The sequence below is a fragment of the Necator americanus genome, chromosome I (assembly GCF_031761385.1).
Source record: "Necator americanus strain Aroian chromosome I, whole genome shotgun sequence".
Taxonomy (NCBI): domain Eukaryota; kingdom Metazoa; phylum Nematoda; class Chromadorea; order Rhabditida; family Ancylostomatidae; genus Necator; species Necator americanus.
The window spans coordinates 22,328,693-22,342,646 of record NC_087371.1 but is presented as its reverse complement, the minus strand read 5'-3'; the positions used below and the strand labels follow the sequence as shown (position 1 = coordinate 22,342,646).

Sequence of the window (13,954 nt, the reverse complement as noted above, 5' to 3'; positions counted from 1 at the left end):
GCAATCGTGACCAGGCCAAACAGCCCCATATTGGGTGAGGTAATACAAATGTTACTGTTGAGGTGCATAATAGACAAGAAAGAAGAAAACTGCTGAACATCACTTCTGCAGTGTTAAGGAAACTTGGAAATGCGTGCACAGTCGGCGCCAAATGTTTCCACCGAGAGAACGCGTCGCTTGTGTCGCAACGCACGCTCTTTCTGTGCTTCACATCCATTTAGCCTCCTCTTTGACCTGCCATTAATACAAACCTCGTCTTGCTCAGCCGGTTAGACACAATCAGCGCCAATTGTACGTATGTAAACATTTCGAAAAATTACAGGAGCGCAAAGGATTGAGGTTGTGTACTCTGTGAGATAGGAGACTGTACTCATTGTTATTTCTGCTTCTTGTTTCGCTGAGCAAGAACTGCGAGAGCTGCGCACGTGAAGGCATAATACAATATTTAACTATCGTATATTTGCACAGCACATTCTATTTCTACTTGCTCTCCACAGTTATCCTACATCCTACTTGAGGTACAATGTATGGAGGGAGAGGCTGTGAAAAAGTGAAGCTTTCAATATAGTGTTAATATTTTTGCTCGAAAATTGAAAATAGTGGGTTTTGTTCGCGTAACTGAATTGGAAGGTGGTGCAGCCTCTTTGAACAGTGCCTCGACAATGTGGACACATTTTGGCTATTTCATTTTTCCTTTCTGTTGTCATTACTGAGGTGTAAGTGAGGAATTGGTACCACCGTGCTTTACAGAAAAATGATGGGAACAAGCCTACAGATGAAAAGTGGATAGTTTTACCTTTGAAGTGGATTCTGGCGTTCAAAGGATAAAATGTGTGGATATATAGTTATAAGTCACCTTATTATTATAAAACTAAGCAGAAGAACAATGAAATTAGCTAAGATGACCTGTAAAACAAACAATATACAATCGAAGTGGTAATTAACCTCAGAAGAAACTCCTGATGGCTCGGAGCTTTGGTACCTGACTAACTTAACCTACATAGCTACAGCCTGGGTCACCATAATCACTAAGTCGAGTTATCGGCTCCTGATAATATGTAGCTGAGGTTTGTTAGTGGGCAGAAACAAGCGACGATTCGTAATACCTAACAATGAAAACCAGGCTATATAGTTTCCTGTACACGTATTCATGCAAATAAATAATGAGCGAGAGGGAAGAGGTGGCTGAGCGATGAGCAGAAGAGTGTGCGAAGAACAGCTGCTCTAACATTCCAGAAAGACGTTCCACACGTCAACTGATGAGATGGGCACAAGCAAGAAGCAGACAATAGCGAAGTGGAGCCAGATGTATCGGCTGAGCTCAGATTGTAATGTAATCGAGGGCTGTATAAAAAAAAGATTTTGCTTTGAAGACGTCGCATCATGCATCTTTCGATTTCCATTATGTCGGTACCGTAATCTAGCGCTTATGGTTGGGGAATAGATTATGCAGAAAGAGTGGACGGAAATGAGATTGTTTTATTCATTTATCAAAGGCAGCGAGAAGCGATTTCGTTATTTTCGTCAAATTAAAGCAGACCCACACATGAATAACAGATGAATAATGCAAACGCTTTTTTTTGCACATTTCTTTGAATGTTTTTTTGCTACATCAGAACATCGATACATCCCACACATAATATAATATTAATATCTATACTAATATTAACAACACGTAATCTGGAATAGTAGTTTTCCGGTGCTGAGTTTGACATTTTAAGCAAGGATTTTGTGACAGATCCATGGAACAGAGAAGGTAATGAAGTCACCTTCACTTGCATAAAATATACTGGACAACTTGACAAACGAATTCAGCTGAGGAACACTACTGACCAAATGATGAATACGTAAAGAACGCATTACCTTCTGGCATTTTTAAACTAACGGTAAAAACTAAAGGACAAGAAGGACTTAAAGTGGAGGGAGTCATCCGAATGAAATATGTAACTCGTTCACAGAAAGTGCCTGACTATGTCGAAAAAGTGAAAAATGACCCCATGTCATAAGAATGAGCCGGGGAGCCCTGGATTACACTCAACAAACTCAACCCAGCAAACAGAAAGGGGGGAGGGGGTGCAGGGCAGAAAATTCAATTATTTAACAATTTTCTGTGACTGAAACAATTGTTCAAACGTTTCGAATTGAGATCAAGCGGTGAAAATGTATCTCTTGTGGGCAACACTAAATCCTGATGAAGTTGAAAGTAATCGGATACTGCCAGCTGCGAAGAGGAATCACAGGCGGAATTTCATGTTTTCTTCACTTTTGAATGGGCAAAATAATAAAAAAAAGTTTTGAAGCAAAAATTATGTCAGAAAGAACATGCCTATTGTTTTTGGGTTAGAAGAAAGCAGTTCCAGTGTTCTTCATTATTTTAATACTTTTTCCTCGCTTTTTCTTTTCTTAAGACCTTTTATGTTTTGGGTTCCCCGTGCAAAAATAAAGAAGAAATGCTTGCAAACAAACAACAACCAGAAATTAATTTTCATACAACAGTAGCACTTTTGTTCAGAAATTTCAGCGTAAAATCGCTTCACGGAGACTTTCAATGTAGAATTCGAAGCTGTAAAGCCGTAAAGACTGCAAGTGTTCCATAAATCCTGCGTTTCTGAGAAAACAAAAATGTTCCTCTTAAAACTTCAAGCGGTTTTTCTGCTTTCAAAAGTAGTAGGTGAGAAAACGTCTCTATATTGCACTAGAAATTAGACGGTTAATGATATGCTGTCAAGCAGAATGAGTTTTCGAGGAACCTGAAAAGATCACTAGAATCCTAGCAGAGATCTTCACTTTTCTGCTTGTCAAAATTTGATTAGAACTCTCCAACTGTGCTGCAAACGAACGCTGGGGAGAGTCTTAATGGAATTTTGGCAGACATGCAAGAGGCCAGCAGGCTGGGGTACGATTATTAGAACGACTGGATACCACTAGGAGAAAGTATACGGGATGCTTTATTTCCTTAGCAGTGCACCTCATCCATTGTAGCATACTCATTCCAAGTTCTGTCGGAAAGACGAAAACGCAAATGAATTGGTATGACTAATTGTAGTCCAAAATTTCGAACCGAAGCGCGTCTCATAAAAAGTAAGGCGCATCATGAGGTGTTCGATACCTCGAATAAATGTCAAAAAGAGAGCAGAGTGCTACTGTGAGGTCAGCCAATAATCCTAACGAAGTGGACAGCTCGAAGACATAACTTGTTGTCGAAAAAGCCGTAACCTAAGGAAGGATCTAAGAGCATTAGAGCATCAGAACCGAAGAACGCAACCGGAAAAATGCAGTTCTGTGCGGACGCGAAGAGTCTCCTTGATCTGGGACTAATTCCACGCTTCAGTTCAAGTGGATACGTAATGGGTTATATATTTTGGAAGCAAATATTTTGAAGGTAGAGGATAGTTGAAGCTCACGAAATGATGAGATCCGGAAACGCCATTCCCGAAAAACTAAGTGCGCCAGCGTCTGTCATGTGGGCAACTGTTTGTGATAAAAATGATATTCTCTGCGTAATGAGCACTAAAATTGAAAGAAGTGGGAGCAAACTAACAAATTTTTGAATCACAGGACGTGTCGTAAAGTAAAATAATGCCACTGGAAACTGTAGAATGTAACACTGACAGATGTGAGTACTGCTGTAACAACAAGGCCAAGTTTCAAATTCGCACGAAAACTGCTCTGAGTAGGTTCGGTCACAAGATGTAGAAACATCCTATGATGCATCAAAACAAACACGATGTGCAAATAAGAAAACTCCTAAATACGTACTCTCTACAGTATACCAACTGTGTTCTGATTACAGTAACATTGAATTTCGCGCTGCATGTAGCCAATTACAAGACCTATACTGTTTTCAGAGACTCGTCTCTACATTATGATTAATTAGTCTTATTTATACAGCTTCTACAGTAATTCTACGGCTTATACATACTTGAAACGATTCAAAATAGTCGAAATATTCGTTTAAAAGGTCCCAGGTTTTTGCCCTCGGTGAGAAAAGATTCATGTTAAGTCGGATACTAACGTTATTTTCTTGCCAAAAATGGAGTAGGAAATCAAATGAATAATTCTGGATGGAGCATAGAGAATCATTTCATAAAATAAGGAGTTTTTGGAGGCTGAGGGGAACGTTTCGAGAGTAGAGGTGGGTGCACGTGACGGAAAATACCTATTCTTTGAAGAGGGAAATTCACGAGGATGAAAAAAACAGTGATTTTATGGAATCATGGAGAAACAGGGAGCTAGAAGTGTTGCGTTTCATTGTGAAGGTTTCTTAATTCCTCCTGATAATTTAATTTCCCAATTCTTTTCTCCAAATCAAATCTCAGCTGAAAATATAAAATATGTAAAATATGATAGAGGGGTGCACAAGAGTAGGAGAAGTAAGTCGCAAACGATGCGAGAATGAAACGATGGAAAACGAAGGAAAGAAAAGCACTGATTGATGTAGTAATTTTGCTACAGTTATCTGTTAATAGGAGAAAAGAGTCTCCTTGATGTGGTACGAATTCCTGGCGTAAATATAGACATTTGGTTGTTGGCTCAAATATTCTCGAAACGAATATTTTGAAGATGAAGATCGTCGAGGGGAGATTATGTTTAATCCATGTTCAAAGACAAAGAGTAAAAGTTCGCGTGAGATTAGTTTCTTCGAAAAAATTGAGACGTACTTATATCTCACTTGTAATTAGTCAAGGGAAAAATGAGAGGATAATTAAGAGAAGATTCAAATATGTGAGAGTAGGCAATGATGTAATGCCAGACACCATTAACTTTTTGCGAGAACTCATTACATGAGTCTTGAAAAGTGCAGAACAGTGGAAACATCCTTTTTTGGACAAGAAGAGATGGATGATGACTCTACGAAAAAGAAGACAGGTGTTATGTGACGAAGATCTGAACTTGTCTCAAGAATTCGACTAATGTAATTCTTCTATGCATGGTTTCATACACGTTTGCGAACACAACTGATGCCATGTCAATTGCTCGATTTTGAAACACCACTAGTAAACAGTTGTTGACAAATGCATAGCAATCACGATCCACCAACCGGTTCGGGAAGAATCGTGGGCGAAATTCCTGCGGTAACTGTTAGAAAATCGTCGGTGGTCGTATCCGAAAGCGTGGTGCCGTTTGTGGCGCCGCCGTTCTTCTGCACCTGAGTGATCAACAGCGACGGATTGCGCGGTACGGCTGCTTTCTCTGAAAATTAAATGTCTGGCTTCTAACTGATCACATTCTAGCGTTGATGAATACAGGCTAGGCTGTTCTCCTAAGGTTGTTTTCGAAGGCCGAATGAAGGACGAATAGTCTGCAGCTACAGAATTCTGACCAAGTACAGTCTTCCTATGTGCATTATTGTTTTTATTTACACCTGTAACCCTACAGAGCAATATTGTAACATTAAAAAGATCAACCGAGACGAATCTCATCGAGGTTTAGGTAATGGAACTAGGATGGTGAGACCAACAAAAAAATTGATCTAGAAACTATAGTCAAAAATATTGACAGCAAGTATAATTCGACACTGATGTATTCAAAGTCAGCGTGCCACAAAAAGACAATTTTGGGGACTCGCCTCGAAAAAATAGCAGTAGCGGTGATTGCGAGAATGAGCGTGTTCACGTTCATTCTCCCCTAGTAGTTCTCAAAACGACGCGAGAAGCTATCTTTCTCTGCCAATTTTTCTGTGAGGCACTTCATAACGCCACCATTGTACACGCGCCACTTCCTTCAGGAGTCTATCAATTGGTTTTACTTGAACAAAAACTGAGAGGTGCCGAGAGAGTCTCACTTATTATCGTCGCTCGCCTTTAAAGGCATCTCCCCACGAATCTGGAGTGGTACGGATTTCCGGTGGAGTATTCGTACACGGAAGTATTCGAGGATAGATTATGGGGAGGAGGGTGATTGCGTTCATTTCTTCCTAATTGCCGTAGAAAACGGCCAGGAAGAAACGGCATCGAGCGTTCCGGCGCACTATTTTCTACAAGGAGTTCGATTGCAGCGTGTCAGTCCTGTGCGGCGCCACATCTTCATCATCATCATCCGGGCCGTTTTTTAAGGCAATTAGCAAGAAATGGACGGGATCACTCTCCTCCCCATTTCCCATCTACTATCCCGTATGCGAATACTCCACCTGAAATCCGTACCACCTCAGATTCGTGGGGTGATGCCTTCAAATACAAGGAACAAAATTCTGGAAACAACACTGCGTTAGTTCTGCTTTCTCTGCCAAATGACAGCTTTATTCATGCCAGTCATTTTCGTTTTATCATCCTTTTTCTATTTATAGGTATTTTTTTAATGTTATATTTTATTCTTATATTCGTTTTCTCCGGATAAGTGGTTGCTAAGCTGCAATGGCTATGCGTGCTGTCGTGTACCAAGTTTTTGATCGAAGGACAATTGCAGAATAAGGATGCTGAAGCACTGCAGGGGACCATGCCGCAATATGCTACTAATATGATTGCATTATTTGATTTCTTCAGGAACGGGTGACTTAAAAATTGGGCAGAAATCTGCGGCCACACCAAACACTGAGGACGCAGTATCTTGAAGTGGTTCCCTTGCACTTCCCTCTGAAAGTATGCAATTTATTTTGCATTCAATTCCCTTCCAACACTAACTTCGCAAACAAATTTAGAGTTTTTAATGCGTATTGGAAGTGGTCGTTGGTAGGAGAATCTCCTCCACGAATGCGCGAACAATTCATTATTTCGATTGCCCTCACGCGATTCTCTCGCGACACGGTTTTCACGTTGGCAAAGCAAAATCGCACCGACTTTGTTGACATTTAACTGGAATGCGGAGTGGGAGCAGGCGAAGCGCTGAACAAACAGGATACACAGAAATCGAAGTATTTGCAACGAATCACCGTCTCAACAAGCGCAAAGGAACGCCGAGAGACGGCTGAGTGCATCGAGTTATCAAGCGATCGCATCGGGGTTGATCGTGCGGAGAGTTCGGGGAAATCAACTCAATTTCAGTGAGTCATCAGAAATAAGGTGAAGAATGTTGTTTTCGTTCGCCGCGACCGATTTTGTTTTCCTACGCGACTGTGTTGCGACTGGAAAATCCCCCAAAGGATGTTTATCGAACGAAGCGGAAAGGTGTTCGCTAGCTATTACTAAAAAAACAGCAAATCATGATGCTGGTCCACAACAAATTTGAGAATAACATTCAATGGAAACCCGCGCATTTCATATGACGTATGTGCGCATATCTACATGTATAGTCATAATGCTGCTAAAATAAGACTTTTTCATTAATTTTATCTAATGTTATTCGTTGGGAAAAAAATTGGCTCACCACCTATTCCCTTGGGTCCCCTCTTCATTTTGGGTGCAAGGATATGATTGAGGACAAATTTCAAATTGAGGCTGTACATTGTAAATGGTTTTTTTGGTTGCTGTATGCCGTTTTTACCGGAAATGAATTTGAGTATTTTCAGAAACTCCTAATAAGAATCTTTATGTTTAATCTTTTTATCTTTAAGTATTCCTTTTTAAATAGTCGTCGTTTAAGGAACCTAAAGAAGGCTACGGTCACATATCGATATTTTTTTACATTTTAACATTTCTTCTACATTTTTTTATTTTTTACATTTTTTTTTCATTTTTTTTAAACAAATTCCGTGCGCGGTTTTGTATATGCATATGTAAAAATGCAAATATAAATGTATAAATGTAATGTATGCAGTATACGTATGCACATACATATAAGAAATTTATGTATGTGAATCCTAAAGGCAAAACTGAAAAAGTGAAATGAATTCAACCGATTTGGATGGACCGCACAGACACCCCTGAAGAAAGTGGATCAGATCAGAACAGAGCTGATATTTCTCAAAAACGTATCGATCCATCCGCTAATAAGATCGGTCATTTCGATTTATTACCAATTTTTGCCATAAAAAAGAGCATAAGGGCAACTTTGGGCTGACCACAAGCAAGATGAACTTTATCGAAGAGTGTTATGATAACCACAAATTGTAGTAGTGTTGATTTTAGAAAAAGGTCGTGAGGAGATCTCAAGTTCCCTGGCCATGAATATAAACATTGGACGAGTTAGTTTATACTCGATCGCTTTGCCGTTTTCTTCAAGATGCGAATGGATAAAACAGCAGTAAAGAACAGGGCCAGTTAATCACTTCCAAACACTCTATCGAAAAAATTAAGGGTGCCAGGAAAACTCCTGGGAACTGACTACCCCTCGTTTCCTGGCGAAGAACTGCGCGCCAGCTAGTGGAGCCGGTGAGGCTATAAGAATCATTGAGTTATGGCTGCAAGTAAACAACGATTTGGATGTAAACGGGGAAACGAGCCATGAAAAATCGAGCAAATGGCAGAGCAGCCACAGCATATTAACGAGTCGCAGAACCGGTGAAGCTGTCCGAAAATGACATGGACGCCGGTACCTGAGTGTGAGTTTAGCTTTTCGCAACTAAAACTTCTGCACATGAAAATACTATTCCCCGTTAAATGCCCAGCAATAACGGTCACTGAAACTCCTCTTCCCTCTCAAAAACCACACTGAGGAGGTTTTAGAGCTTTCTTCATGTAGCAGTGTTCTGATTGCTCACCTCTTCATCGTACTCGCTCAAGTTTTTCAACTCAAATGAAAAAAGGAATACTCAAATCAGAAAAAGTTGTGGCATCAGTTACAGTACCAAACAGCAACAACAGTTTGATCTAGTGAGTAGAAATACAGTCAGCTAATTTTTTGGTCACTATCACAAAGACCAGGTCACCAAAAAATGCTACATCTAAAAGTAAAATATTTATTTTTATAAAGGTTAATTGGGAACGAATTCCGTTCATTGCTTTGCTCCTTTTCCGATGAAATTTTGATTTATTCATTTTTAATCTTGCAAATTCCCAGGGTGTTTTCGAGTGATAGAATCGCTACAGGTTTCTGGAAGGAAAAAGAGAGAAAAGGATACGTCGGAGGAAAAGGTGGTCACACTTACCCTTCAAGTTGATGATGATTAATTTCTTCGAAAATGCCTACTGTATACATACTACTGTATATAATATCTTATACATGCTAACAAGGATGTACAACTGGGAATTCAAAGCTATAGAGAGAAATGTTTTAATTTCATCTACTTGTAAATAATTATGCCAATCCCAACTTGAAAATGAACTTGAAAATGAGATTAAGACCAGAGAAGGCGTTCAGCGAAAGTGGATCGATTAACAAAAAATGTAGCAACATTTCCAAAAATATTGGTGCTGAAAACAAGAGAAATCAGCAGCAACATGTTTTCCGAAAACAAAAGGAACTTTCTTTTGAAAGAAGTGATATTAAAAAGAGAAAGTTTAGGTTTCAGGATTTGTTGAAGAATTTTAATTAGTTTCCGTTCCATGGATAAGGATAATAGGATACCAAACAAGGTAATGAGTTTCCTTCTGCACCTTCGGGTCATTTTGTTTATACACAGGTTTGCAATCAATTGGTGTTTGACTCAAGCTTTTTTCGGAAGAAAAGTAGGAACGAAACGGAGTTAATGAATACTTGAGAAAAAGTAGGACCAGATGGCGTTCATGGGGATTTCTATGTTTTAATTGCCCTATAAATCACCCGTAAGTAAAGTTTACAGGGCAAGTCAGTGGGAACTTACCAGATTTTCCTTTATCGGAAGCACTTTAAAATTAAAATTCTGGATGGGTAATGTACTAATGATACTACTATTTAATATTTAGCACTGTTTGTAATAAAGCACTATTTAATATTTACCGCTATTTCTAATGAAGTCAGCGAGCTAAAAATGAGCGAGCGACGATTTTCCAACCATGACAACAAATGGCCCTTCAAAAAATGCATGTAAAACTTGTACAGGAGAATAGGATTTTTTCTCGTGAAGTTCTGATTTGCTACTCCGACTCCAAATCTTTTTTAAAAAGATAAGCGCGGCCGAATTGCTGCTAGCATGAGGGATTAAAAGATTCATACAGGAACTGATTTCTTCTGTTTTTCTGTTTTTTTTTTTTAGAAATGCACAAAGTTTTCAAACCCAGCCATGTTGAAAAGAAATAAGCTGTAGCGAAAGTACACAGATTTCTGTGGAAGCTTACCTATCTCTGCCTGTGGTGCAACACAGCAGCACAGGCTTTGCACGAACCTTCCCCATCGCGGTTTTTGTCGAGCTGGTGGTCGCTTTTCGCCTGAAAATCGAATAGAATTAGATGGAATTGAATGCTATTAACATGGGCTCCTCTCTTTCCTCCTCTCCTTCTCACTCCTCCACGCTGTACATGCTCTCGGCTAAGCATGTAATCTCAAATGAAACCAAAGATCGGAGTACAAAAGAATTTCAGAAGACGGAACAAGTCAGGATAACTGACTTTTATCCGCGGTAGCGATTAGATTTTCGTAGAACTACTCTTCTATGCAACAACCATCCGACATCTAAAGTGTTTTCCTTATCTATCCTCGTCTCTGACCCCTGAGGTCCCAATTTTTTTCAATTCTCTTCGGGAGAAAAATCCTCTCAAACATCACCCTTCGAGCACATTAGTAATTTTTAGGTGACATAAAAACCTCATTACGACCAACACTGAGGCATATGCTTCCCATTAGCGCTCAAAGATTGAGGAGTAACATGCTCCTCCATTGAAGTGGTCCTTTATTAAGTAGATAGAAGGCTAGCCGTGGAATAACTTTCCGAATTCACCTCTGTCGTACGGAATCAGAAGTACATTTGTTTTTTTCGTAACTTTTAAAGGAGAGCGTGGAACAAAAGATGCGACAATTTTTAAGAAATTAAGTGAGAAAGACTGGAAAATTTTTGAATCACTAGCTCCGGAAAGCAACTTCAAATCGAAAGTCTTTAAATAGCACTAATGTTGAATACTGATTAGCTGCGCGTCTTATAACTTAGCGAGAAACCAGTTTTGAGACGAAGTGAGACACATGTATAGCACTAGGAATACGTACCGTAAGCAGGAATAGCTGGAGGAAAGTTCTTGGGCGGAGAGCTTCTCAGCTCCCTCAGTGGATCAGTCTGAACGGACCAAATCAGCGGTTCCGGTCGTTTCGTTCCGTTGATGATGTCAGTACGTTGAACCAGGTTCCCATTGGTAGTGCTGGCGGCTAAGAGTCGATTCTCATCTTGGACTCTCTGAATTGTCGTTGTCGGAAGATTATGGTAGATCGGAAGAACCGGCGCTATCGTCGGCGACCTCGGTTTGATCTGTGCAGGTTGAGGTGGGATTGACAGCGGAAACGGAGACGGTCGCTGAGGTCGCGACTTTTGCTGCGCATAAATACTGTCCATGCCATAGTATGGATTCGCAGACGGATTCCAATAATAGGTCACGCCTTGCTGATCCTTGGCCTTTTGCCAATAGTCGAGACTGTTCTTTGGGCCGAGTGGATTACGGAAGGGGGCTGTAGAGTTCTGCTTGATACCGTTCATGGGAAATCGTCGTCGTCCATCCATAGAATCAACGAATGTCATCAGCGACAAAACAGCGGAGGTAGATCAGTTCGTAGAGATTGTAGATCGCAAGAGCGTGACCTCCGTCGTCGCGCCACAATCCGGGCGCCGCTCCGGAAGTGAACTAGCTGTGCAAACAGATCAACCGGTAGTCGTGGATGCGAGTGTGGCGCGAGCTACACAACGATGGCAGCGACACGGTTGCACGTCGATAGCGGTCGTTTATCGATTCGCCAACAGCATGCAGAAGCAGCGGAAGGATACAGGAGAAGGCGCTGTTCTGGAACGTGATAGGTCGTTGATAACAACAAACGGAGCGGAGCGAGCGTGGCGACGAGCACAAAATAGTGCCAGCTGACGAGCGGCGAGGGCATGACTCAAGAGGAGGCTCGGCGCGTCCGGGACGCAGCCGAAAACAGCTGGCGGCGTCGAGGACCTGCCGAGTCGCAAAACACGTGTTAGATGAGCTGTGACTCGCCATGTGCGGTTTTTCGTGAGGAACGGCTCGAAAAGAAGGAAAAACGAGAAATCGAGTGCAAATGGAAACGTGCTGTTAATGCTGCTTCCGATGCAACTGCATCAATGCAGGAAAATGAGCTCAGTCATTAACACAGAATAAGATTAATTATCCTCACGAAACCTTCTCCTATATTTTATTACGCTCGCGCTTCCAAAAATAAAATCAACCCTGAGGTTATTTCATTTTATTTCTTACTTTCTTTCTTCAAGCACCAGAAAGATATAGCGTAATTTTATTTTGTGATAGGAGAAAGAAATGAAAGAAGAAATAAGAGGATGAAAGTTTCACCTATAGAAGCTGAAATTTTAACATCATCTGAACAACTTTCTGGAAGCAAAAGCTGCGAGGTTTCGCACAGGAAAGCGTTAGTGAATTTCATGGATACCAAAGTCGAAAACGTCTACATACTATGGTCTGGCACCGCTATAGGCACAAGCGGTTGGGCAGGGACGAATACAAAGCGAAAAGAACAAGAACGGAACGGTTCCTTGCCACATTCATACGAATCGCTGCTGTTTGTCCGAAAGACAACGAATAGTCAATTTTTGAATTTGCATAGTGGGATAGGGGAATTTGCATGCAAGAAATGAGAAAAGAAGACGAACAAGAGCATACATAACAAAGAAAAGAATGTGGGAATCACATCTTGGAGCCTTTTTTGTGGATGCAAAAGTGAAGAAAGCACGGAAAAGCACAGAAGGCCACAAGAAAGTAAGTTTTATTTTCAGGATGAGAGTAATTCGCTTCCTACAAAATTAATGAAAAGTTAATTAGAAAAAAATGATCGTGCTTCTGAGGTAAAACTAGAAATAACGTTCATGATCGGGAAGGAAGTGCGACTGAGATAAATATGAAAATAATGCGATAAACAGTGACTGACAAATGATCATGATCGGGCGCAAATCCAAATCAGAATGGAAAGAAATAACGTTGAAAAGAGGAGAATTATACGAGGTATAGGTTTCTAAGAGTTTTCTTTAATGACGCAAAGTAAATACGAAATGTAGAAAAAGATCCCAGCGATGGATCATTTAATGCGGAAGGCAAACGAAACATGTACCTGGTGCTTGACTCATGAAACAATTTACTAAATGTGGTGAAGAAATCTCGTTTGAATAAAAGTATGTTACTTTTTTGCTTACAATTTATTTGTCATTGGTTCGCATTGAATAATTTACATTAAGCTGGAATACATTTCGAAAAAAAAGCAACGATAAGATGGTTTAATTCGTGCAGCAAATTTATTCACTTATTTATTCGCATAATCCAGTTGTGCATTAAAAGGAAACCATATTTTGAGAGATATTCTGGAAGAAATCCGAGTCAAAACAAAAAGTAGCGAAACAATAAATCTCGCATCTAATTTTTTTGAAAGTGGAAGCGCAGTCTTCGTGGCGTGTAAACAGGTCGTTTTCCTCTTTTTGGGGAAAGGGCAGGAAAAATTATGAGTGAACTTGCATGATATGAGATAAATTCAGGAAGAAATAATGACATTGCGTGATTGTCGTAGTGATTAAGAGAAGCACCTGTTGGCGGAAATATCGGATGATTGCGCTCGAATTCCTCGTCGAGAAAAGTTCATAGAACTCGTCACCTCGTCACGCCTCCTTTAAGCTGTAGCGTCAACAATTCGTGCCATGAGCGCAGTGTGTGTGCGCGTGAAAATATGGTCAACGTTTGAACTCGTCTGTCTTCTTTTAAGAATCCGTAGATGCTAACAAAACCCGCTCGAATTTCACTGGGAATATGTATACTGCGATAGTTTCCTCCTGGATGTTCAAGGTAGTGCCGAAAAAAAACCCAGTATACTTTCTTATCCACTTTTCTGAATTAGTGACAGCGAAAAATGACATCACTTGCTCCTCAAACAGAAACCAAATGGTTTTCAGTATAATCAACCTAATTTTATTCTCAATCAACTATTTAATCAACTGCAAAATCATTTTGCATTTTGCCAGCTGAATTGGGCAAATTTTCAATTCTGGATCTGTGAAATGAGG

At 40.3% G+C, this 13,954-nt stretch overlaps 1 protein-coding gene across 2 annotated transcripts in view; it reads right to left on the bottom strand.

Annotated features, from left to right (window-relative positions):
* RB195_006511 (uncharacterized protein) overlaps positions 1-13,954 on the bottom strand; it is a gene marked incomplete at both ends in the record, with an annotated part of 40,864 nt that overhangs the window by 7,815 nt on the left and 19,095 nt on the right. The window contains 4 exons of one of the 2 annotated variants that reach the window (XM_064179634.1): positions 3,110-3,216; positions 5,042-5,193; positions 10,071-10,160; positions 10,933-11,455. In XM_064179634.1, the coding sequence (XP_064036577.1) occupies positions 3,110-3,216; positions 5,042-5,193; positions 10,071-10,160; positions 10,933-11,455 (872 nt within the window). Of the gene's footprint in view, positions 1-3,109; positions 3,217-5,041; positions 5,194-10,070; positions 10,161-10,932; positions 11,456-13,954 lie in introns of those variants that run through there. The other variant, XM_064179635.1, reaches the window with a different exon arrangement.